Source organism: Triturus cristatus, chromosome 2_2 (genome assembly GCF_964204655.1).
Source record: "Triturus cristatus chromosome 2_2, aTriCri1.1, whole genome shotgun sequence".
In the NCBI taxonomy this organism is placed as follows: domain Eukaryota; kingdom Metazoa; phylum Chordata; class Amphibia; order Caudata; family Salamandridae; genus Triturus; species Triturus cristatus.
The window spans coordinates 1,168,085,388-1,168,113,347 of record NC_140582.1 but is presented as its reverse complement, the minus strand read 5'-3'; the positions used below and the strand labels follow the sequence as shown (position 1 = coordinate 1,168,113,347).

Sequence of the window (27,960 nt, the reverse complement as noted above, 5' to 3'; positions counted from 1 at the left end):
TTGGATCCCTTCAAAGTACAGAAACTGCTTTTTTTTTTTTAGAACTTCCTGCTGTCAGGAAGAAACACACAGTGGGACGGTACTTTTCCAGTAGTATGTCAAAGACTGGAATTTTCTACCACTGAGTCAAGGCAACACCTCTTATTACTAATGTTAATTCCCTATTCTTTCTTGGCCCTTCCCCTCTACCTAACCCAATACTTGTAGCTGACCAGAATTCAATCACGCTGCATCTCGCCTGTCCAATGTATTCTGTCTTTTTATTGATCTTGTATGCACACCTCACATCCTATTTTTTGGGTTATATAGTTTTTATTGGCATTTATAACTGGTATTAAACAATTTTCCAACTTGCGACACACGATGCCGTAGTACAGTTCAATAACAACCCCCGAAATAGAAACACCCACCCCACATTGCTCCACCCAAGGTACATTACCACCTGGACAGAGTTTTACTATGACAATTCAATCTTGACGGGCTCCACCTAGAGTGATAGCGCATGAGGCAGGCCGGTCCTCGGGCCACCAAGTATCCACCACCCATCTCCCCCTCTGACCAGGCTGCTCACCATAGTTCCAGTAATCCGAATCGTACCCCTAGGCTTCATCTCCTCAGGGAGGCCTCGCATCCTTCGGTTCCAGCAACTCAGCTAACATAGCCGTCCATGCCTGCATATCATCAGCTAATTTATGATCTCTATCCGAGTTTTGTGCATGTGTCTCCCCTCATTTGCCGCCCACTCTACCATGTGCCGCAGCCAATCAGCAAGCCTTGGCGCACCCCTTGACATCCACTTAATGGGAATCCTGCATTTCGCCAGCACTAACCCAAGCAGCAAGAATCGCATGCTAAGTTGTTTCTTCTTGCGAGTTGGTATCGTACCCAAGAGGCACCCCTATACTATATGTATAAAATCAGCATCTGCCCCAGAACAGCGTGGACAGGAGTGGGGACGCCTCTGATAGTGTGTAGCGGTTTGGGGGCCAAATACACCTGGTGCACAAAATTATATTGGATCAGCTTAAACCGGGCATTAGGAGACGTCCCCCTCATGGAGAAACTCATTTCACCTCTGTCAGTTGCTCCCCCATAGCTTCATGACAGTTATGATCAATCGCTAGTGCAGGCGCACATGTGTCTTCCCGCAGTCGACTTTAAACCTGAGACACCAGCCGCAGCGTCCCCGTCTGGTTAAGTGAGGCCACCAGTGTCTGTGACTCCTATGGTACCTCTGGATAGGAGGACCGTATACCTCTCGCAGTGACCGCTAGCGTGGCAAATTGTAACAATTGCCCCATCCTCAAGTCAAAGGTAGCCACTGTGTCTGTCAATGTAATGAACCTGTAATCTGGGTTAAAAACATGCAGTGTCTCACAGCCCTCTGCCCTTCAGCGATTCAGACATCAGAAGCGCAATTAGTGCAAAGGATCTCAGTGTCCAAACACTCAAATATGGGGCATACTGCGCCAGTCTCAACACCTACTGGACTGCCCGCTCCCACACTCTGCAAACCTGTTCCACAATAAAAGGCACTTTACTGGGGACATTCCTTCTCATCATTAGTAGTTCTGGCAGGGAGGTCCCCCAGTGCGTACCATCCAACAGTCCATTCTCCCAGTTGCACCCTCGTCCAGCCAGTGCACTGTGTGCTGCAGGTAGGCAACCAGGTAATAAAGCTTCATACCTCCCCTCTTTAATATCTGCTTAAACATAGCAACCCCAACTCTCTTTTTCCACAATAAGTCCACAATAAGTCAGTCCAGTTTTCTGAAGGTCTGTCTGGATATATTGAAGAGAGTGCCCTGAAAAATGTAGACACCGGGTTAACATGATCATCTTGACCAAGGCTATCCTACCCATCAGGGAGAGCCGGAGGGTATTCCGAAATTGGATTGAGGACTTGAGGCCCACCAGTGATCTACTCTCATTAAGCTTGTGGAACGTCTTGTGGTCCCTCGTCAAATGGATTCCGAAGTATCTTACACTATTAAGCGCCCAAGGGAAACACAGGAGCTCTCTCAATGGCATTTCTGTCCAAGAGCCCCAAAGGGAACAACTTGGATTTCGCTCTGTTAACGCACCACCGACAACTCCCCCAAAGTTTGCTAAAGCCGCCAACAATATGGGAACTGACTATTCTGTTTGGCGCAAATATACCATCCGCGTACAAGGAGAGCACATGTATGATGGATCCCATCTTGACACCCCAACCACGTAACACCGTCCGCAACCTACACGCTAGTATATCACCATTACAAATAGCAACGGTGATAGCAGGCAGCCCTGTCTGGTCCCCCTTACAAAGTGAGAAGCTACTCGACACTATCCCTCAAACACGCACCCATTGGACCACTATAGAGTAACAGCACCAACTGCAGAAAAGAGCCTCCCACTGCCATGTTGCTCAACACCTGCCACAGGTATCTCCACTCCACAGAATCAAAAGCTTGCTCGATGTCCAGCAGAGCCAATATATAACTATCCACAGCCAACAATGGCGCATGCAGCACCAGTGACAAGCGATGCAGTTTACATAATGTATTATGAAAGGGGATAAAGCTGCATTGGTCCTTGTGCACCAACACCTCATCTCATATGTGTACCTAAGGATAATTCTCTTGTTCTGCCTCTCACAATTCTAATCCTATCTTTTTATTCATCTTGTGTTCGCTTTCCTTTGAGTGTATGAATTATGCCCTATGTTTGTTTCTTTAATTATGTATAAATCTCCTTTGGTTCTTCTCTTGCTGTTTAACCGATCACTTTGTTTATGCTCCTGACTCTACACTATCTTGTAACCTTTACCTTTGTAAAGCATTCTAATTTCTTGTGACCGTAGCCAGACAAGGGTCTTTCATACCTCTTTAGAGCATTAGATGACATCGACCACAGCATACTTATCAACCACTTGACTTGGTAAAATCAGAACTGCCCCATCCCATGTAACAGCGATCCTAGCCTCAGCAAGTAAAGCTGTCCTTCCAAATCAGTAACACTAATTGTTAAATTCATCAACAGTCCACACTATCATTTTAAGAGACCACCTCAAGTTCATGTACACAGATGACGGATCTTCCTCAAACAGAACAAGGAATCTAGCAAAAGCTATCAGGTGGTAACAGACCTTCAAGATATCCAGCACTTGAGTAAATTAGTAGGTTCTTCCTAATGGTCGTTAAGAGGTCCACTATGCCCACAGGAGGACCTCTGTCTAATTTAAACTGACTTAACTTGAGGGAACCACTCCCTATCCCAGTACATAAAGGAGTGCTATTCTACAGCAATCTCTCATTCCTTCTTTCGGTTTGTGCAGTCTCCAAAAATACAGACTACCACCTCCTCTAGGATTTGTCACCACCATTTTACATACTGCATCACCAGCTATACATGGTTTAATAAAACTACCCTTCAAGCGGCAAATAGCCCACAGCAATGTGCCTTGTATTTGACCAGAGATGCCACAATCACACCACACCTGCCTTAAAAACTCCTCACTGGTAATTAATTAAAGAAAGATTCAGGTTAAAACATCAATGTGCAGTTAATGATTGTCCATGGTTTTCCATCCAATTAGTATTCCAGGCAAGTGAAGATTGTCAAAGAATCCCTAGCCACATATATAAGACTTGTGGCACATCACTACATGCACAAGTCCTTCACTTGGCGGTGTCCTCCCTATGCACCAAACACTTAAGGAAACCCTCCTACAATTTCACAGATTCCTAAAGAACCACCTGTTCCATGTACAGTCCACTTATTGCTGTAGCGCTTAACTGTAACATTAGCGCAATTCAACATTTCCACAAGATGTTAGACCAGTCTATCGTTTTCTATGGACAGTGGTCCTTGACCAATAAACAATATATCTGAGACATGTGCTACGCTTAGTTAAATGCTTTGCTAATCCTGAGCCTAAAAACAGAAAAACTCTTTGAGAACAAAGGCTCGCAATACTCAATATATAGTTCAATCTAACAAAGGACAACATCCAAAACACTGTGGACTAATATACATACGTTTATTCTTTTGGCAATTTTGCAATATTGATAGGACAGTACGAGGTTGCTCCAAGGAGAAACGTGCATCAAAGGAAGGTGATTAAAGAGTGAGTGAATGAGGCAAGAAATGAAAGATACATAGTAGTAAGAATATTCAATCAAATTTAGGCAATGTGGATCGGTTGTAATTCACCATCCAGAATCCAAGTAACCTGGTCACATTCATTAAATACAGAATTATGTTAGTATACGAAGTCGCGGTTGAGCTCACACTGAACTGGGGCTCGAACGGAGACAGACGCTCCGTGATTCTGCACATTCATTGTGTTCTCGTGCCTTGACTGAACTTTACGCCTCGGCGATCCTTTCTGAATAACGGCCGATCCAACGCAGACGGTTCTCATATGAATCCTTGATGCGAACGAATTTGATTGATCTGTGACATCAAGCCCTCCATCCATTGGAATTCGGGATTTCTTCCTGTGATATAAGTCCGTTCAAATTGATTAGGTGTTTCAGTTAGACCACCTTCCAGTCAGGTTGCCCCCTCTTTGGTCCTGATGAAGACCCGCAAGGCCAAGGCTTACAAATCCCTAAGGCCATCAAGACGGGTCGAAACATCGACGCCTACTCTTTACCACCTGGGACACATATTCAGTTTTTCGTGCAAGACCATAAATGGGGTCATTTTATGAAATATACTAACATAATTCTGTATTTAATTAATGTGACCAGGTTACTTGGATTCTGGACGGTGAATTACAACCAATCCACATTGCCTAAATTTGATTGAATATTCTTACTACTATGTATCTTTCATTTCTTGCCTCATTCACTCACTCTTTAATCACCTTCCTTTGATGCACGTTTCTCCTTGGAGCAACCTCGTACTGTCCTATCAATATTGCAAAATTGCCAAAAGAATAAACGTATGTATATTAGTCCACAGTGTTTTGGATGTTGTCCTTTATTAGATTGAACTATATATTGAGTATTGCGAGCCTTTGTTCTCAAAGACTTTTTCTGTTTTTAGGCTCAGGATTAGCAAAGCATTTAACTAAGCGAAGCACATGTCTCAGATATATTGATTATTGGTCAAGGACCACTGTTTTTGGTATCAGTATTACACCCAGGTCCTTTAACCATAGGTTACCCCATTTTTGTAATGGCTATCGTTTTCTATGAGCTGTTCTCATTCACATGGGTCCCACAATAAGGTTTTCAAGCCATCCTCACCACACCCATGTCGAACACAGAGACCAATGATCACTCGTCATTCTAACCTGTCAGGGAACACAGTAGAAGCTCCTGATATTACAAGGACTTTTTCATTTGCCTGTACATTTACCAATTTCACAATTCCAGTGAGAGCAGAAAATCAGGTTATTTTCGTTTATGTAGCACTTTGAAAAACGAATTAATAAGAAAAAAACTTGAGCTGTTGCAGTCTATAGTAGCTCTTTAGGTTGAGATTCATCAACAACAATATCGTATTTGAGAGATTAACAAGAACTCCTAGTAGGTCTAGGATTTAGAAAATCCTATCTTAAAAGGGATTTTCAGTCTGAAACAGTGACCTTGTATAACTGCCTTTATTGTTCCTAAATTCAAACGACTGATAAAGAACTTTCCTGACAAAAGGTTTTCTGGATTGAGAGTATATACTGAGCTTATAAACACTGTAGTATACAATCTGAGTCCTAGTGTATTAATGGAGATTTTACATTAGGGCTGAATTTATATGTTTCCTTGAAGACCAATCATTTCAAAACTCAAACTCAATAGTATGGCTGATTGTTCATACCACTGTAAGGTTTACAGTCCTGAAAGAGAAAACCAAAAGCACAAGGTTACATTAAACAAATGACTAAAGGTGGGTGCAGGGACTTTTATAACAAATGTGGTGCTGGATAATGCCTCATTCTTCCAGATGAACAGCCACGAATGAGAAATGTGATGATATTCATTACAAATTAATGGTGTGTTTATTGTGGAGCACCGCAGTTACAAAATATCTAGGCCCATATTGGATAGAAAGAATTTCAACTATGACCCATGCATGGCAGCTGGAAACAAAGCCAGCTCAAAGATCAGTGAAAACCTTGGCAACACCAAGGTTTTAAACTCCTCTACCAACAAGGTCACAACTAAACTAACTCCACAAATACATAGAATCCATTAACTTTACCACATTCTCTATAAATTTATCTATTCCAGAGTCAGACAGAAGTTCCCCTTCAGGTTGGAAGTCCAAGGGGGACCATGCTGCCATCTTATTATGGTGAAGAATACACTTGAATTGTTTATTCAGTGGAAGGTTGGATAACTCCTCGTTAATCTTAAGAGCAGCATGGTTTATTTTTTTTTCTTCAATCCCAAGTGCCCAAAATGGTCTGGTGATTATCTCTGACCAAACAATCAAAGAGTCCGGAAAAAATGTACTTAGCCATGCATATTCCATGGCCAAATCTTCCTTCATCTTCTGTTCTACAGAGTGGATTAGATCCTCGCCACCTAAATGCAGAATGAAGGCATCTGGAAAAGGAAATTTTCCGCACTGTTGTTGTTCTGAAACCTTCTCGCGCAACTGATAAAGCCGTAAGCCATCAAATCCCATCCAGTAATAGATGATCTTTTCACTTGATGCAACGTGCTGCCATTTCTGATTTTGGAAGCGTTTAGCTGCCTGGTTGATTAAAGAATGTCCAAATACCCACACCACACATGGCTGCCCGCATTTCATATGAACCCCTGGTAAAAACACAAAAAACAAAGGTTACAGAAAGGAAATGCAAGCATTAAAATTGAAAAACGAAAATTCCAGTCTAATAGTTAATTCAAAACAGCATTTTCTTATTCATTCACGGAGGTGGCACAAGTTTAACCCATGCATGACATACTTAGGTACAGCTGTTTGTAAGACTAATTGCTAGCAATTTTTTAAAGCCTACATACAGTGGGCTTTTCTATACAGATATTACTCTCACACCTCATGCTACGGCTTAGTTGTTGTATCATTCCACCTTCCAGGAAATACTTTATTTGGAATACATAAGGGATTATTTTACGTCTCTAAAGTGCACTCAATAATCCGTTTGTTTCATTCAATATCTTTTATTATCTCTTGTATGAACTTTCTACATAAACCAATCTTTAATTGCTACTTTTGTTTTCACTGCCAAGACCGGAGTTTGAACGCGATAAACAGTTGTATGCACACAACACACCTAAACAGAGTTGTGAATAATGACTGTGTTTAAAACCAGACCTATTGGCTTTATTTTTTCTTAAAGCTCCCCCGTACTTTGCTTTAGATATTAATGTATCTCCTTATTGTATTCAAAACCAAGCACAGATTGAGTAAGGTTAATTGGTTCCACCTTTAAGCACACAGAATGAAAATTGACCAGGCTTATTTCCACAGCTGCTATTCTGTGATGTAAGGCTTTCTTTTGCTAAGGTGGGTATCTGGACGGAGTCTCGTTGGCAGAGCTGCATTATAGAACAGCTTTTGGCAATCCTGGCAGTGCAGGTCAGGATCATGGTTTGATAGCAAGCTTTCTGTAAAGGACATTGGACTAACAAAGCAGGGAAGGGAAAATGCTGGTGATATTTAAAGTGCACCAGGACACCTTAATCCAGTTGGGGTACTAGAAGAGCAAGTTATGGGAATGAAGGGAAGGACTGATAGGCACTGACAGACCTTCTTGAAAGTATGGCCCCAGAAAAAGAGATGGGGACTGCTGAGCAGTAATGCTGTAAATTTTCAAACGAATGTGTGCAGACCATTGTTCTTTAATACAAAACCATACAAGATATTCATGTAAATGTTTGCTTGTACAAACATTTTGAGATTTAACATTTTGTTTATGTACCTCAGACTAATTGTTCTCACATCGACTTAACATTACTGACTTTACACCAGCTCATATCGGTGTAGACATTCATCAATGCACTAATGACACCCAGATCTACTTGAAGATCTCCCTATTGAAGACAAACCTCTCTTAAGATGATTTACCACTCGATGTCTGACAATTTCCTCAAACTGAACCCTAATAAAAAACAAATCCATACTCTTACAACTGCCTAAAGATCCCCAAAATAATGAAAAATGGTGGCACAGTAAGCATCAATTGAGTCTCTTCAACCCTCTCTGAAAAATTGAAATCTTTACGTATTTGTTTAGATCATCATGCCACTCCCTACTGAACAGATAGTTGCCAACGCCAGATCCAACCTCTTTGCAACCAAGAACTCAAACCCTTCTTTCAATCTAAACTCTTGCTCAATCATTTTTCCTCTGCAAATTAGATCACGGATACTTTGTTCCAGCAGGCCCACCTTCTTCCATCCTAGCTCCCATCAAAGCACTGATTTACCCTGCAGCCAGAGTCATATCTGGCACCAAAGAACTTTGGCCATATCACTCCCACTCTCAGAGACCTAACAATGGCTCCTACTGCAGTCAGAATAAAGTTCAAAATTGCATGCATCACAAAAATCTACATTAAATTCTTTTTCTATATACCAACATTTATTAAAACATCCAGTATCCACAAAATTGTTGAGCTGCTGTCAAAATCTTGTGCTTGAATCAAAACGTTTCCACACAAGAACAGTGACCCAGTATTTCTCTAGAGCAGCTACATCATTATGGAACGCCTTGCCATTATTTTTTTTTACTTGTTTTTATTGCATTTTTCCACAAATTACACCCAAAAAAAATAACAAAAGTTCTTTGTTCCCATGATGGGGATTACATGAAGCATAGGTTTACAGATATCAACAATGAGTTATCCACACAGAGCGCTAATAAGTTTGGCATCGTTAAGCATAAAAAACAACAATACAGGTGCACGTAGTAAAGAAATTTTTACAATTCAAAAACGCAGGACCGATTGGCTAATCCAATAAACATTGCATGCTGTGTAATACTTTAATCAGTAAGTTTCGGATGTGCCAGCAGATAGGTGCGGAGTGGCTGCCGGGTGTTTTTGGGGCGGGAAGCAGGAACGAATATACATCACTAGTCTTGCCACAATACATCATATCCCTGAGCCATTCCCCTACCAAAAGCGATGTAGTACCTCCCCAATTCAGAAAGACCTGTCTTTTGGCCAGCACTAGCGCAATGGCAGTAAAGTGCCTAATACCCCGACTCAGTGGAAGCACATATCCCAGTAGGGCAAGCAAGGGTGTGTGTGCGAGCTCTGTCTCAACCATCTGTTCAATATGGCCAAACACGTCTTCACAATAGGCCAACACCGCAGGGCAGTTCCATGCCAAGTGAAGAAAATCAGCCTGTGCCTTCACGCATCTCTGACATTGGTCTGGTTTCGAACGGTGCATCTTTGCGAGCAATACTGAGGTAATATAAATTCTATGCAGGTATTTAAAATGAATAAGTTTGTGTTTATAGTTATTGGACACTAGACATTTCTGTTCATAACAGTATGCCCACATCTTATCTGTCACAGGCTGCATGGGCACCACCCCCCATTATCGGTCGCAATGCTTGTGTCTGTCGGTAGAGTCTAGAGACCAAGTGTGCACTATCTGCCGCCGCAATAATCGTAGTTAATAGAGGGAGATCAGCAGCTTCCCCAGTCTCGGTGCGAAGCGCGGCAGCCAGCGCGGTCCGTGTTCTATGTATCAGAAAGCGGTCAAGCAAGCTGACATCTCGATCCGCCGTTATATCTGCTACCGTACGGAGTAGGCCGTTCTGGAACATGCCGCCCACAGTGTCCACCCGACAGTGGCCGAACACCCTCTGTGTCAGAGCCTCAGTCGTGGGTGCTATCCAAGGATTATTTAAAATTGGCAGATGTGGGGAATACAATTCTTCAGCCCCCAGGTATCTGCACAAGCGCTCCCAGGCCCAGCTCGTGGTTTGTAAGGTGTGGATTTCGGCCAGAGTTCTCCTAAGCCCATGTGGGAAAACAGTGGCTAGTGTGTAGGGATGGACCTGCGTGTGCTCGGGTTTCAGGAATTTAAGGCATGCATCCAGGTGATGCCAAAAGTAGGCGTATTACGCCTGTTCCAACAAATAATACAGGTAAAAATGAGGTACCCCGAACCCCCCCATCTCGAAGGGTTGAGTGAGTGTCCTTCAACTCACTTGTGCCTGCTTCCCAGCCCAGATCAACAGAGTAAGCATTCCTCTTAGGGTTTTAAAAAAGGTTACCGTGAGTGGGATAGGAATGTTCAGAAAAAAGTACAAAAATGTGGGGAGCAGAACTATCTTAATTATTGCTATGCTTCCTGCCATCGATAAGGGCAATGTAATCCAGCGGTCTATCTGCTCAGAAAGCCTATCAATAGCCGGACCATAATTTAGGCGTACTACTTCCGAGGCCACACGGTGTATAGTTACCCCGAGGTATTTGCGGGCGAGGATCATCGCAAAGGGAACTCAAGCCTGAAAGGCGTGGTGGCATCCATCAGGGGAAATATTTCAGAGAAAACGCCAAACCGTACCACCTCTCTCATGATAGGAGGGAGGTTTAGAGCCGGCTCGCGGACGTACAGAAGAATGTCGTCCGCATATAATGACGCAAGCAGGGGCCCCTGATGAAACCCTATTCCCCGCTGTAAGTGCTGTTCCTGCAACTGCCGCACCAGTAGGTCCATCGCGATAATAAAAAGTAAGGGTGATAACGGACACCCTTGCAGGTTGCCTCTTGACCACGCAAATCTGTTAGACAATACCCCATTTATATGTAAGTGTGCAACTGGGTTAGTGTACGGCAAACCAGGGACCAAAAATGTTGAGGGGAGCCAAGTTTAGTCAAGGCCGCATGCAAGAAATCCCACTCCAAGGAATCAAAAGCTTTTTCACCATCTAATAAAATCGCCGCAGCGGGGAGCTCCGGATTAATCTGATTAATGACTGCGAATAACATGCGTAAATTTACTGATGTGTACCTGTTTGGCATGAAACCCGACTGGAAGGGGGATATGATCTGTTCAATTATAAGCGAGATACGCGTGGCCAATACGTTTGCTAATATTATGTAATCCTGGTTTAGTAGGGATAGTAGCCTGTACAAGGTGCAGTTGTCAGCCGGCTTACCCGGTTTTAATAATAGGGTTACTATCGCCTGGCGCATAGTGAGAGGGAGTTCACCCGAGTCCAATGCCTCAGCGTAAACCTCTAGCAACTGCGGGACAAGTTGCTCCTTGAGGGGTCTTATAGAAAGCGCCAGTGAGGCCATCCGTGCCAGGAGCCTTCCAGACCATCTATGGCCTCAATATTTTCGTCTGCACCAATGGGTCGGGCGAGGAATTCTGCTGCCCCCTCTCCATCCAGACCATTGCTATTTCGTTTAGGTATTCGTTCAGTGATTCACCAGTTGGAGGAGTGCACGTAGTATAGAGAGAGGTGGGTATAGTAGGACAAGAAGCAAGATTGAATAACAGCACCATCCGTAACCTGGGCGCCGTTGGTATCTTGAATCCGCATTATATATGTGGCTTGCTGCCTGGGAGGGAGCCAACGTGCTAGAGTGCACCCTGGTCTCTCTCCTTCTCTGTATACCCGGGCGTGTGTATATTTCCCCAAGTAGGTCGTCTCCCGCTGTGCCAGATCCTGGAATTCACCCAGTAGGCTGGCACGCTGGTGTAGCGGAGCAGCGTCCGCACCGGTCAGCGACCGGGCGATTAAGTCCTGTAATTCCCGCTCAGATGCATCAAGCTCTGGGCGAATCGTGCGGAGCACCCCTGATTGTTTACCAATTCAGATACCCCTGATATAGACCTTAAAGGCCTCCCAAAGGGTGGCGTAACGGGACACCGAACCAGTATCTATCTGAAATATTCTACTATTGTGTCTTGCACTTCATTCTTAAACAGGGTATCCAGAAGCGCTTCAGCAGGGAAGCGCCAAGTCACGGACGGACGCACGACAGCAGGCAAGACAAGTGACAGAAGGACAGGTGAGTGGTCCGAGAGAGTACATGGCAGGTGATCCACTGTCTGGATATTAATAAGTAAATCAGGGGTGACATACCATCAATCTATGCTGGACCAGCTACAGTGTGGGGCCGAATAAAATGAATACCCCCTGGCAGCCGGGTGCCAGTGTTGCCAGGAGTCTGCCACACACAGATACTCAAGAGTGTCCTGGCGCGAAAAGTGACCGTAGCATTGTGGAGCAAAGAATTAGATGGGCTGATTAAAAAGAAAAGTTTTAAGTTGTTTTTTGAAGAGCCTAGGATTCTGAATATTTCGCAGTTCCATGGGAAGGGAATTCCATGCCTCTGCTGCTTTACCGGAGAGGGACTGACCCCCCAGACGCATCCTATGAAATCGGGGGATTGCCATCCATCGTTGAGTGGCTGAGCGCAGAGATCTGCTGGGGGCACAGAAAGCAAAGTGCTTCCTAATATATGTTGGTCCTAAACCATGTAGGGCTCTGTGAGCCAGAGTGAGAACCTTAAATTGCACTCTATGGGCCACAGGGAGCCAATGCATATCCCGTAGATGCTGTCTGATGCTTGATCTTCCTGAGATATTAAACAGAAGTCTGGCCGCGGCATTCTGTATAGTTTGCAATTTTTTTAGCAGGTATCCAGGGTTGCCAATGTTCAGGGCATTGGCATTGTCAATGCGGGATAAAATAAGGGCGCGGGCCACCATTTCCTTGGCTGACCTAGGCAGCATGGGGAAGAACTTTCTCAGTGATTTAAGAGTACCAAAGCATACCCCGGTAAGTTTCTTAATCTGCGTGGAGAACCTAAGGACTTCTCCAAACCAGACCCCCAGGTTCTTTGCTGGATTACCCACTGAATTGGGCCTTGAGTAGTCTGGAGGCCACAGGATTTCTCTAAAGGAAGAAGGGAACTGACTGTACAAGAGGACCTCCAACTTGTCCTCGTCGCACTTCAGTTGGGCACGTGCGAGCCACTTGAAAACAGTCGAAAGACAATTCTGGGCAGTTTCTGATGACAAGTCGGAGTCCTTCCAGGTAAATAGGAGCTGGGTGTCATCAGCATATGCTATGATAGTAATATAGATATTAAAAAGCATAGGGCTCAAAGTAGAGCCCTGTGGTACCCCTGTTGACATTTTCCGGGGGGGAGCGATGAAAAAGGTGGCATCCAGACAAGCTGAGTGCGATCCTCCAAAAAGGATTTCAGCCAATCCCAAGCGGGACCAATAATGCCAATGTTTGAAAGTCGGGCGAGAAGTTGTTGGTGGGGCACCGTATCGAAGGCGGCAGAGAGGTCAAGCAAAATCAAGGCCGCCCTGCCACCCGCGTCCAGGCACTCCCTAATTGCCTCAGCCATTTCCACAAGTGCGGTCTCTGTGCTGTATGATGCCCTAAAACCGGATTGAGCAGGGTGAAGAGCACCAGATGACTCGACATAGGCCTCAAGCTGTCTAAAGACCACTTTCACATACCTTTGTCCACGGCGGTAGAAGAGAAATAGGACGATAGCTAGTGAGTTTACAGGGATCTAGAGAAGGCTTTTTCAAAAGTGGCAAAAGTTTGGCCTGTTTCCAATTCGGAGGGACAGTGGCAGTCTGTAAAGATAGATTGATAATACCATAAACCTCTGGGTTAACCATCTCCGCAACCCCAGCCAGTACCCTGGCTGGACATGGGTCTGTAGGAGAGCCCGACTTGAGTGATTTAAGAATAGCCAATGCATCTGACCAAGCTATAGGGAGAACATTTGTAAATGGAGGAGCTGATGAAGTGGGGACTAAAGAAGGCGGAGGAAGGGAGTCACCCTGCACAGGGAGACCCATCCCTAGGCTACCTAGGATAGTCTTAATTTTTTCGATAATGAAAGATGACAACTCCTCACACCATTGTGATGAAGCCGGCAAAGCAGTCTGTTCGGCGCAGGGTGATAAAAACTCTGGACAATAGAGAACATTTCTTTGCTGTTGTTGTTAGCTTTAGGTGTGTGCGTATTAACGTCTGAAATTCCCTCGTGGGGCATGGTTTAGTGGTGAGTCCAGAGCCCGTGGTGTCGGCCCCAGGCTGTAGAGTAACGTTAAAGTCCCCACCAAATATTATAGAGTCAATTGATGTGAGTTGAAATACTAGCGAAAAAGTTCCAAGCATCCACATTAGGGGCCTAGGCATTCATGAGCGGCAGTTGCTGTGCACAAATAGATCCAGCCACCAAGCGATAGCGGCCCTCTGGGTCCTTGATCACAGACTGAGTAACAAACGGGAGTATTTTATGAATGAGTATACAGACCCCCCAGGAGTAGGTACTATACCCAGCGAAGTATCAGTTGTCCTCCCCCAGGTGGCTGCAAACCTATTGTCAGACTTTGGGGCGTAGTGGGTCTCCTGCAGCAATGCAACATGTATGTTATGCCTAGCCTGATATGCAAGCACCTGTCTACCCTTACGAGGGTTTGATAGTCAGTCCCTTGACATTCCATGACCTACATCGCAATTCAAGCCTTCCAGGCCTACCCCTCGCCCCCACCCCTGCCAACGTATTACTGTGCAGAACAGTGCAACATTATGGGTATGCTTACAGAGCCAATCATCGGTTTTGTCCATGACCTGTATACAAATTAACAGAACGAAATCGAAACTCCCTCCCACCACCCACCCACATTGGCTATCCCCCCAACCTATATCCGGTGACTCCCAGCACATTTTACTCTAACAAAAAAAAACAATCAAAGAATTAACCCCGTACACAGTGCAAGTCGTAGGAGATCTCCTAGGGGTGCAGCAACGCCCCGAGTAAGCCACAGATTGTGATAACATTACACAAACAGTTATATGTAATGTAACTACATCCATGCAACAGTAGTGTAAGAGTGTGTCACTAGTGAAATAACACAGAAGAAGAAAGGCAACACATCGGCCCATTTGTTGAATAGGTCTGAGTTTGTGCCGAAGACCATGTTACCTCAAAAAGGGCGAATGGCACCCAGTTACTCATCCCATATCCCCAGTCCATGCGCCCATCTATTTACCAGTGGAAGCTGGTCGCCCCGATTTATGGCATTTCCAGTGTTCTGTTGCCTCTGCCGGGGTGTTGAAGACGAGTGTTTTATCCCCCAACTGTACACGCCGGCGCGCAGGATAAAACATAGCGTAGTGGATGTTTTTGTTTCTCAAAGTTCGCTTAATTTCTTGAAACTTGCACATGCCTCCTGCACCATAGGCGTAAAGTCCGGGTAGAACGAGAGTCATTCCCTGGATTTTCCACCTCTCTGGCCTTTTGTAGCACAACGTCTCTGTTGTGGTAATTCAGTAGATGCGCAATGACAAGTCGGGGAGGGGGGGGGGGGGGGGAGGCAAGGGGTTTACCAGGTGCAGACCTGGGGGCCAGGGAACGGTAGGCACGCTCCACCGCGAATGTGGTTGAAAAACTATCTCTGCTGAAGAGATCAGATGAAACCCGCTCCACAAAGGCTTCCATGGGACCAGTATTGGTGAATTGTGCGATCCCCGCAATTCGCAAGTTATTGCGGCACGACCGCGCTTCAAGATCCTCCGCCTTTGCTGCTGTTGTTTTCAGAAGACACTCTACGCACTCCAGGAGCTTGTTCATCGCAGTGTGGGTGTCTTCGACATCACAAAGGTGCCGCTCAGAAGTATCTTTGCAGGTCTCATGCTGCTCCAGGCGGCCTTGCATGCCATCCGTCCGCACGCCCAGCTCATCAAAACATGCATCGATAGCCTTGAACCCAGCTCTGCCATAGCAACACCAGCTCCCGGAGGGTCTGCGCGTTCAGAAGGATCCACCCGTGGCACGTCATCTCCGCCATCCTTCCTTTGGGTCTTGGAGGCCTCAAAGGTGAGCTGCCTCTGGTTAGGGTCACTACGACCCATGCTGCTCGATTATTCAGAGGCAATACAGGGATTCAGTTAACAGAGCCATCGTGAGGCATATAGCACAGGGCGACGGGGGAGGGGGGGTGGTACAGTTATTCCCTCATGCCCATGCCCTAGACCAAGATCCAGGGCACAGGCCGCAAGTGTCTTCGCCACCTCTCTACGCAGGCCACCTCAGCCACAAATGCGATCGCTCCTCACGTGTCTGCTGCTGAGTGCCTTATTAATTTGATCGACCGCTATGAGCCTCACAGCTCAGACAGTCTCCATTGATGGTTGGTGCTGCCCTCAATACGAGATGGACAGCTGGACCCAGCCATACCTCTTTCAGCCCTCCATTCCCTTCGGGGGCACTTGTTTAGTTCATGGGGGGAGGGGCGGATGGAATGTGTCCCTCACCCTAGCGCGATGCTCACCCAGCCATCGCGAGTCAGCATCCAGCGGGTGCACCTCCTGCTCAGCAGCGTTGTGGTGGGCCGCAAGTCCCTGGGCTAAGTTTTTACTGGCGGCCGCTCCCAACGACCGCGGCCCCGCCCTCAGGCTCACCCACGGCCCCCAACGCCAGAGGGCCCCCGAGGGTCGCGTCAGGCCTTAAGGGCGCCACCGCAGGCGTCACGGGACTCTCTAACCATTCCCGCAGCTCTTCCTGCGTGCCCGTCAGTCTCAGGTCGTCGATGCCACTGATTAGCATGCCGCACTTCCCGCTAGTGCGCTGGCATGTAGCTTAGTTGATGCGGCCCTTTGGGAGTTTTTCGGTCATGGCACAATCATGGTGCTTGAACAGGCCATGCCCCCCTGAACACCTTGCCTTTAAACATCACTTTCCAAATCTCTACTAATTATCACAAAAACACTGAAAAAACTCTTATTTCCCTTAAACATTAACTAAATTCGTTTGATTAACTATTTATTATCTGGCATGGACAATTGCTTTTTACTCTTTCTTTTCCTAAAGAATATCACCAATGCCTGCTCTTCTTTTCCCTTTCCCTCTCATCTCTTTCTCCTCTGTATTATCACATTACTCTTAACTGTTCTCTTGCATCTTTCTTCTCATTCCGCCCTTTCCTTACTTCTTCTTTCCAGTGTTATCATACCTCTTGACTCACAATCAAATTTCATTCTTTATCTTTGTCTCCAGTTTCCACTCCTCCGTTTTGAATTGGTTTTATTTAATGTTTCTCTTTATATAACCATTTTAGGACTTAGTGTGTTCTTTAAGTTGGGCGGCCTTAGTTCACATATTTTCATGTACAGCGTTTTTGTAAGACTGCATGAGTAAAATATATATGCTCACTTTGAAAAGAACAAAAAATGAATAAATACGACTCAAAGTTTTCTGCTTATGGGTTAGATGCCTACTTCCCCTACTGCCCATGCTCACTTCCCCTACTGCCCATGCTCACTTTCACCACTGGCACAGCCTCCTGCCTGCGTGGACACTACGCTTTCATTGTACTCACTACACCTCTGCCAAGTTGTCCGGTTGGAGGTTCAATGAAGTGTGTGAACGGGTGCTTTGTTTTTTTTAACATATACGTTTAGCAGGCTACATCTGTGGCAGCTAGTTTGCTTTTAAAGTAGTAGGGTGCAATATCTTACCCAACAGAGTGAAATAGTGTGTTTTACGCAATGTGTTCAAGATTTGCCGAAACTCATTGGCTTTGAAAAGGCACTCATGAAATATTACAATACTTTAATGTCAGTTGGGGGAAAATGGTGACATTTTCAGCCTGGTCTCCATAAATACGTCTGAACAGCCATATCTATCTACATCTGTATGTCTCTATTTTACTACCATTCCTTTTCTCATTTTCCTCTCTATCATATGCTATGAGCGAGAAGCTCCCTGAAGGAGAAAATGCAGAAGAATAAGAATTTACCCACATTTTGCCAACTCGGGTAGTACTGCAGAGTAAGTTATTTAGTATTGGGTCATACACCTGTGCTGCTGCCCATGTTATGCAGGCATTACTTGTTCGGACAGTAGACCCGTTACTTAAACTGCATTAGTGATAATAGCTAAATAATCTGCTGCAAAATGTATATTTGGAAATGGAAATGGTTTGTCCTCAAATGACACATTCTGCTTTCAAATATATGTTCTTCATGCTAGAAAAAATATACAATTCCCCAAATACCTCTCATTTTAGTGAAAAACTGATTTTTATGTAGTGAAGTCCCAACATCTCATTTTCTATTAAATACATGCTTGCTGCTCATATCAATTTGTCATTTTCATTCTCGTGGACTCCTGCAACACATTCATGGATCCTGCCTTTAATGCCCATGTGTTGCTGTCTCATGCAATAGGTGCCCACAATATGTTACTAATTACTGCTTTTATGCTATTACCAGTAGTATTCCCAGGATGAGATGCATGTCCACAGCCAACATCATGAAAGGTTCAGCATTATAACAGGGTTGGGAGACTCCAAGGTTGTTTGAACGCTGTGGCAGGCTGGACGGAGGGGAACTGCCTAAAAGGGGACTCCGACAAGTACAAGATACTTTTCTTCTGCATCTCTTCTCTGCTAGAGTCGGTGGCAGAAAGACTTGGGGAACCATCAGCCCCATCCACCATGCTTAGAAACGTTGGGTTGAAATTTGTGCAGAGCCATTATGGCCTCGTTTTATCATTCTACAATAATGAAAGACTTTAACATTTTTGCCAGCCTTCACTTGCAAAACTATTATGCATGCTCTGGGCACCTCTAGATTAGATTATACCAACTATGATTATACCAACTCTCTCGTTCTAAGGTACCAGGTTGTCCTTATTGACCAGTTAGATGGTCCAGAAAGCAGCCACAAGATCAACTCTTAATCTGCCCAGATGGCAGTCCAGCTCTACTTATTTGAAGCAACTTCACTGACTACCAGTGAACAAAAGAATAAAGTACAAGTCTCCACTAATCACTTTTACGCTGGTTCATAAAAAGGGTCTCGCCTACCTCAGTGGCAGATTCAACGAATATATGCAGTGCAGACCAATATGTTCAACTAATCAGGGCCTTCTACTTATCCCCAGAATTAATTTGCAGAGGTAGAAGGGGCGGACAATCCTTCGCTTTTCTGGCAGCAATCCTGTGGAATGTCCAACTCAGAAAACCTGTTATAAAAAAAGATCAAACACCTGAACACCTTCCTCTTCATGTAGTGGCTGGTTGGGTGAAGTCACCTGCTGGCAGCGCCAGGGCACTTTTTTCGAAGCAGCTATTTCCTCTCTATAAATGATATTCGATAATCAATGACTGGCCACAATATGGTAAGAATTACCACCAATTTGCTGGGGCCAGCATTTTGACAGGTGCGAGTGGCTGGGCACCACCATGCCATGGATACGCCCAATATGCCAGAGGTGACACTTATGCTGATGTAGACACCATTATGCCAATATGTCAAGCATTGCCATTTGCTATAAATACGGTGCAAAGTCAAAAGTGGTTATCTGGGTGCCGAGCGAAATAGACAGCAGTTGCTGGGTCAAAATCATTTACTTAAAAAGCCAAGTCTGAAGCTTTAAAAAAAAAAAGGTTAGTACGTAGCGAGTAGTCCTGAGAAACCCTGCAAGTACTAGGGACTGCAGATGATCAAAATAGGGGAAGTGACACAGACCGAATCCTAGTGGAGAGAAATGAACTAACTATTTTAGGGCTTGCTATAAAATACCTGGTCTGGCAGTTCGGGCTGGACTGTTCCCATGGGGAGCAGATTCAAGATTGATTTGCATATGGCTGGGTTTAAACTGGAATGACATGCAGAGCAAAACAACAAGGGATTTAGGCCAAGATCTCTGTACTGGGGTGAATGTTTGACATTGTTCAGCATTCTGTCCATCAATTGTTCTTTTTGCATTTGTCACCCTGATTTGGACGGATATGCCCAGACGTGGGTCCCGTGTTCTCCATGCCACTGGAGTCAAGCTAGCCTGGCTGATGAGGGGTGATACCACGAAACCGGTCTCAGTATGCTGGTTTCGAGTCCAGGGAGGCCCTGGCCAGGCAGTTCGGGCTGGACTGTTCCCATAGGGTGCAGGGTCAAGACTGATTTGCAATACTCAAATTGCATGAGGAGCAAAATAAACAATGTATTTAGGCCCAGATTTCTGTACTGGGGTGAATGTTTGACATTGTTCAGCATTCTGTCCATCAACTGTTCTTTTTGCTTACAAACAGCACGTTTTAAAAGGCCAGCGATAAAAGCGGAATGTGAGGCAGTATTGAAAGCAGCAAAAAGATAAAGAGGGACCATCGTGGTAGATTGTCACTAACTGTGATCAGGGCTATTTTGGTACTGCGTGAAGGGTGGAAGCGGGACGGAGTCATGTTAAGCAGAAGCTCGAGTCTAAGTAGCAAGATGATTTTCTTGTTGACTTCTTTTTCGATAAGTTTAGTAGGATATGGTAGTTGGCAAATAGGAAACCAGCCGACTAGGATTTTGTGATTTAACAGTTTTTTTTAAAGAGGAGTATGACTAAAGCATACAGGGACTAGAGCAGAATGCAACGACGTACTGCAAAATATAGCAGGAACAGGGGAGATACTGTCAGGAACCAAGGAGAGGATGCAAGCAAGCAAGAACCAGAATTGAAGGAGGCAAGAGAAGTGTGGGTGTCACTCTCAGATAAGAATTAAATCTCATCCAAGGAGGTGCCATTGCTGGTGACCGAAGGAGTGTCTAGAATGTATAATGAGAATAGTGAAGGAAGGGTGGCAGATCCTGACTGCATCTCAGGAATCATTTCAGAAATAATATTGGAGCATAATTCCAGGGATGGCATTATAGAGAATAGAGATATTACAAGCAACAGGTTAATTGAAACTTTTAACAATTGAAAAGATTTGACAAGAAGAGTTGCCGCAATTGTCAATTTCTTTGGTGAAGTATGATCTACAAGTAGAACGAATAAGGCGCTGAGTTTTTGATGGTAACTCTGTACATAGCCTTGGTATCTGCGATGAAATAATTCCTCCAGCTCCTTTCTTAGGTTTTGCCGTGACACTTGTATCACACAGGTCGGAGTACCACGGTGCAGATGGAAACTCAGGACTTACAGGTAGCAGTGGAATTGACAGCACTAAAAACAAAGCGTTGAAATTATCAACTGCAGAGGATAGGTAATTGGTTAGTCATAGGGGACTCCTTTTCAGCGCATTGGAGAAGTGTGAATTAAAATCTTTGGGACGGGTAGTAAGTAGAAGGCAGCAGGTGAGAAATCGAGCTATCAGAGTAAAATGAAATTGGAAAAGAAAAGGGGGCTGCAAAATGATCAGTCCAGATGAGCAGCAGATGTGTAAATGTCTGAATGAAACTGAGATTAACAGAAACTGGATTGAATACATGGCTGCCTGATGGGTAGGGCTGAGAGAATCTGGATAAGCCCAGAGAGCCTAGATTTCCAATATGTTCACAAGAGTAGGAGTCTCTCGGGTTCTCAAGATGAAAATGTAACTAGGCAAGTATGGTGAAATTAGAGATTTTTAAAGGAGTCAAAATAATAAAAGAGGTCTACCAATAAATTAGTGGTGGGCTTGGTTACTGATAGATCAAGGTATCAGAAAAGGAAGTGGAGTGGTACCGCTCAAGTGAGAATATCTGACTGTCTGCCAAAGAGAAAAAACAGGGGTGGATACAGAGACACACCACACAGGCCAGTAGATAGTCTTAAGGCCACTTTAAGGTTTTCCCTTTGAGCTTTGGACAATATTAGCTATTGTCATAGTGTTGAATTAATTGAAAGTTTTTTCCCCTTTGGAGGCTCTACGGCTTAAAATATGGTTGTATGGCATTACAACGCATGCCTTGACCATGCATCCCTTACCACGCAGTGCCTTTACCATGCATGTATCTCTACAATGCAAGTTAAGTATATGTAAGGTAAGTGAAAGACCTACTCATATACATATATATTACATATATAGGTGTGTGTGTGTGTGTGTGTGTGTGTGTGTGTGTGTGTGTGTGTGTGTGTGTGTACACACACAAAAAAAATTATATTGGGGGACCCCCCCACCGTTAAAAAAAATACAATTATAAAAAATAAATGTTTTCTTTTAGGGGAGACCCCCTAATTTTTGTAACCTTTCCACATTATTTCCTTACCTACCCTAAACCCTAAAAATACTCTTACCACCCTATATCCTTACCTGCCTCTGAGCCCTAAAAACCCCTTAACTCCCTATACCCCTACCCATCACAAAACCCTAAAAACAACCTTACCATCCAATACCATTACCTACCTCAAAACAATGAAAACACCCTTATGCACCCCTAAACCCTAAATACACCCTTACCACCCTGTGCCGCTCCCCACCCCATAACTCAAAAAATACCTTTACCACTTTCATGTCTACAATATGGGTTTCGAAAAGGCCGCGGGACCATAGACCAGAGCCTGAACCTCCAACTTTTAATAGGCAAGTATACCATTGCTAAAAAAGGGGCCTTGTATTTGGCCTTTATGGACTTGTCTTCGGCGTTTGACCGAGTGAATCGCTCAAAATTGTGGGGGTTATTATTAAACTGTGGAATAGATGCAAACATTGTTTATTTTCTTGCAGATTTGCATAGAGACCTCACTGCCACGGTCAGATATGACCGGCAGGGCAATTCCACGGATAAAATTGGAATCACCAATGGCGTTAGGCAAGGATGCATTTTAGCCCCCCTGCTTTTTACTTTATATATTAATGAATTGGGCTCTACATTAACTAAGTCATGTAAGGATATTCCTAGGGCAGGCAAATTTGACATCCCAGCATTATTGTATGCTGATGATGCCGCTCTCTTAGCACGTACGGCTGTAGGGCTCCAAAAGCTTTTAGATTCTTTTGCTAAATTTATGATTGCACTTGATCTTGGAGTGAACTTCTCCAAATCCCATGTGATGTTCGTGGGTTCTATCCCAAAGAGAGTTAAAACCATGTCTTGTGAAGGTCATGTTTTATCTCGGGTCTCAAGATTCCCTTATTTAGGTGTCATTTTTGATGACAAGTCTACTTGGGCCCCACAATTGGCTGCCAAACGCAATGTATTTGCCAGGGCCACACTTGCTGTCCTAGAATTTGGACGCAAATTGGGGGTGAAGCCCATGCAAGCCATGTTGAAGGTCTATGTAGCAAAATGCACCTCCATCGCATTATACGGGGCAGACTTGTGGGGTTTTAAAAACATTTCTGATCTACAAGTTGTAGAAAATAGATTCCTAAAATCACTATTATCCCTCCCATGTTCTACTTCTAGCTACATAGTGCATCAAGAGTGTGGGATTGACTATTTAACTGATCGTATAGTCATTGCCCCACTTTTGAAATGGCTCTCGATTTGGCTAAATCCTGAACTAGAATTGAACCATGCCATTTTAAAAGATTGCCTATCCCTAGAGTATGGCAAAACCATACCGTGGCTGAACCATATTAAAATTCTAGCAAGGTATTTGGGCCGACCTGAGTTATTTGAGAACCCAAGCACTATAGTAAGGGGGGATTTAAAATGGGCAAAAGACACACATAAACAGAGGGCCATGTTAACAAGGGAGGAAAGAGAATTACTTAAACCCACTGTAAAGGCACATCAGCTGATTACTACATCTAACGGTTTAGAGCCTTACTTGGGTATTGTCAATAAGACGGACCATCGTTTTTTATTAATTAAGTTCAGATTGAACAAATTCCATCTTTTATTGACTGACTCCCCTGGCTGGACTAAGGAGAAGGATCTGGGGATCTGTTCGTGTGACGGATTCTCAATAAAAGACACTATGCACTTTATCTTTTTCTGTGAACACCTGTCTTCAATCCGTAAAAAATATATCATTCCTCTTTTAAAAAATAAAGGCTTCAGACAGGCGAAACCAGCTCTCATGCATCTTCAGATGTTGGGTTCTCCTTGGGAAATATTTAATATTGCCACTTTTTTAGTAATTTCAATGAGATTGAGGAAAAAGATCACATGGTTATAGTGTATATCTTTTTATTGTCTGAGTAACTATTTATTGTAATTTTATGTCAACTGTTTTTTAAATGGCTGTACTGTTTTATGTTCAATGTACTTTTATTGTTTTTGCTATGAACCGAATAAAGTAATTTTGACTGACTGACTGACCTTTACCACTCAATACCCTAACCCACCTCAGGTAAGCTATTTTCTTCCTACCAAATAGGTGGTCCATGAGATTGGAAAATTGAGTTGACCAAACCACTGACAGATTCCACAGACTGACTCATCTGGAAAACGTTTTAAGTGCTTTAAACCTCCCCATCCCGTTCCCTCATGAAGTGCTCTGGTAGACCAAGACATTGCTGAGATGGTAGAGGGGTCAACTGCCTGCAAAACTACTTCTTCTGTGAGGAACCAAGGCCTCTCTCCCATGATGAGATACAACATTCTGTTAAAATGCTCGGTAAACCACAGATGCTGCAAAAATGAAGCCATCCATCTCCTATGTGATATCTTGTCCCATGTGACTGGATGGCCTAGTTGCACCTGAAGGATGCCTATTTTTCTTAACCAATTTTTAAGAGGCACTGTCAAATCCTGAAGTTCGAATGGAGAGACATGAAGTGGCAATGCCATGATTAATCCTATTGAAACGCTATGCACAACTCTGTGCATCACCAGATACGCTGATCCACTATCAACTACTTAGAACCAAGTATATCTGCATTATCTACCTGTGTGATATAATGTATATGCACAAATGTTCCAAGATGCTTGCTCAGCACAGCTGTCTCTCTGCTATACAAATTTGTCTTTGGGGAGGTCTGCCTGCACTCCTATTGATATCATACATTTTTTGGGCTCTACAATTTACTACCAGGCTCTTCTGCTCATGGTGATGATCCTAGTTGTTGTGTCCTTGGGTGGTGTCCCTTAATTTGGAGTGCCAAGACGTGCTACACTCAAACCTTGAATCACAAAACCATTTTCATGACTAAGATAACCGATCGATTGCGCAGGTAATGCTAGGGTTTCAAAGGGAATGTAGACGATCAATCTGACAGTCAATCTGACAGTCCGCGCACCGTGTCTCAAATTTCAACCAAAGACCTGAATAGATGGATTTGGTGGCTGCAAGAATCATATCCACCACCACAGCAGGACTGTCAAAACTGTTCCGCTGTTGCCGCTCAATCTCCACACAAAGAGGTGTAGGTGATGGAGATTAGGGACAGGACCCTGCCCTTTTGCTGAGACAAGAGGTCTTCTCAAATAGGCAGACTGATTGCAGATAAGTGCTCTGGCTCAAAAGACTGTCCTTGTTATATCCTCAATAATATATGTTGGTTTATGTTCTTTCACCGCCACGTCAAAGCTGTCCAGAGGATTTGAACTGGGTTTGCCGTGATCATAATCAAAACTCTAGTTAGGAGAGGCAGCAGAGAAAAGCCATACAGGAGTCCTGCGCACCACTGCGTTCCTTCGGGCTCCTCTTGGTGGAAATTCCAGTATTCATCAATTGTGATACTACATGTTATCAGTGGCTGTGAAAAGGAGCCAACATGGGGCACACTCCTCTGAGTGAAGATGTCCTCAGCATCCTCGCATACTGAGACAACATTTGTGGTCTGCCAGCTGATGTTTTTTTTTTTAAACATATTTTATTAATCGATTGCACATATGTTACAGGACCCTGAATAACAGAGTCAACAACAGCATCATATTGCAGCATATCTCTATAGTAATCTATTTGTACATTTACCATAAATATATCTTGAACAGTAACAACCCCCCCCCCAACTCCCCCCACCCCATCCCCTGCGTCGCACCACCCCAAGGCCCCACAGCCACATCGTATTGTGATAAGATGAATCCCCCGAGCTTCCCCTCTTGCCTGGCGCCCCCTCTTCCCGACTAGTCTCCCTAGACATCCCCATGATTAATCCTCTTCTTCCACTGGTGGCTCCAGCCACAACCCCCGGTAATCCACCCACCGTTTCCATATTTTGTAGTGCTTGCGTGGACATCCTCGGGCTACAAATATGGGAAGTTCCAGCCCCACACAAAAATCTAGGCCATTTTTCCATGCTGTGATCGATGGAGCTCTAGGCGCCTTCCACGCCCTGGCGATATCCCGCTTTGCCAGCGTAAGGCCCAGCCGTAGCAGGTGCCGCTTATATATGTTGCCCCCAATGCCCTCCATGACATGTAGTAATGCAAAGCGTGGCGTGCACGGGATCACCCACCCCAGCAGCACCTCAGCTAGACAGGTAGTTACCCCCCCCCCAGAATTGGTCCAGCGCTGGGCAGTGCCAAGTAGTGTGTATAAATGTCCCTTCCTCCTGACCACACCGAAGACAGTCCGGAGCAGCAATCAAACCCGCTCGGAACAGCCTGGCCCGGGTAAAATACACCCTGTGCAGATATTTAAATTGTATAAGGCGCAGCCGCATCGCTATAGCTGCTTCCCTTGGGGCTGCCAGGGACTCCCTCCAGTCGTCCTCATCTAAGGCCCCCACGTCAGTTTCCCAATCCTCCCGCAACTTCTGGAGCTTCGTGGAGCAATGGATCACTAGGGCCTGATAAATCCTGGAGATTTTTCGGGTTCCCAGATCCCCCATAAAAAGCCTTGCTTCTAGTGGGCTAAACTCTGGGAGTGATGTCAGACCATCCAGACTGGGGGACAGTGCATGCCGCAGTTGCAGATATCTGTAGAACTGTGATTGGGGCATAGAGAATTCCCTCTGCAGGTCCTGAAATGATTTAAGTGTCGTACCGCTCATGACATTTGCCAATGTCGAGATGCCTATGGCATCCCATCCGCGGAAACCTCTCAGCGCCATCAATTCTGGGAGGCGCCCATTGCTCCAGAGGGGGGTCTCTTCGGTTAGGACATTCCACCAGCCCATCCGACGCAATGTCTGCCGCCAGATCAGGAAAACCACTCGCGTGACCGACAGCAGGCTGCTGCGCACCGACGCCGAGTATAGGATAGTGTGTAATGTATTAGTTCCCATAAGTATCCTCTCCAGCGCATACACCGGGTCTCCTCTATCTATATATATTGTTGAGAACAAGGAGGTGCGAGGCCTGATAGTAGGATAAGACATCCGAAGACGCAAGTCCTCCGCAATACAAGGATAGGAAACACGTTCGAAGGGCCACTCGCACTGTGCCCCCTTCCCACAGGAACTGCCTCAACATGGAGTTCACCTGACGGAACCATCGAGGCGGGATCGGATATGGATAGTTTTGCAGCTGGTAGAGCAGCTTAGGTAGTGCCACCATCTTAAATATTGCAGACCCGCCATACAGCGTCAATGGCATTCGAGACCAGGTCTTGAGATCCGTGCGGATCTTTTCCCATACTGGCGCTACATTGCGGTCCCAAGAAAGCTCCGGAGCCTCCGACAGGAACAGCCCCAAGTATTTCAATCCTCCCACTGCCAGCTGAATATCCTGCGCCCATGCCCCGGGCCCCTGACAATCCTCCAGCATCCACAGCGTGGATTTGGAGGGATTCATATATAATCCCGATGACTCTCCAAAGATCTGCATGATCCGTAGGAGTCGTGGCCCGATGAGTCTAACTCCGTAAGGAAAAACAGGACATCCTCTGCATATAATGCGATTCTGTCCGACACCTCCGGAGACCACTCGAAGACCCGGATCTGCGCATCCATACATACGCACCCACGCCGCCAACGGTTCCATGGCCAGCGCAAACAGGTACGGGGACAGGGGGCATCCCTGTCTCGTGCCCCGTTGTATGGGAAAGACTGTAGATGTCACCCCCGCCACCCGCACCGCTGCCGTCAAATCTGTGTATAGGAGCTGGAGATAGGAAAGAAAGTTCGGACCCAGATTGAGTCGGCGCAATAAGGCAAACAGATATACCCAGCTCAAAGAGTCAAAGGCCCTATCCATGTCCGCCAACAATAATGCCGCCCTCTACCCGGTCTGCCGAACCGCCGCCACTGCTACGTGTGCCCGCCTTATATTGTGTCTGGTGGGCCTCTTGGGCATGAATCTTGCCTGATCTGGATGTGTAAGAATCGAAATGTGGGGCAGAAGGCGATTGGCCAATGCTTTGGCCAGGACCTTTGCCTCCACATTGAGGAGGGAGATAGGCCGATATGAGGCCCGTTGTTCCGGGGGCCCGCTGGGTTTGAGAAATACCACCACCTCCGCATGTCT

The 27,960-nt window shown here is 45.1% G+C and overlaps 1 protein-coding gene across 5 annotated transcripts in view; it reads right to left on the bottom strand.

The window, feature by feature from the left end:
- Nucleotides 1-5,579: 5,579 nt before the first annotated feature.
- The window catches only part of LOC146863309 (uncharacterized), a 365,164-nt gene continuing 342,783 nt past the window's right edge, over nt 5,580-27,960 (bottom strand). For all 5 annotated transcript variants that reach the window (XM_085642720.1, XM_085642723.1, XM_085642721.1 and 2 more), the window contains one exon: nt 5,580-6,752. In XM_085642720.1, the coding sequence (XP_085498846.1) occupies nt 6,154-6,752 (599 nt within the window). In that variant the 3' untranslated portion in view covers nt 5,580-6,153. The remainder of the gene's footprint in view (nt 6,753-27,960) is intronic.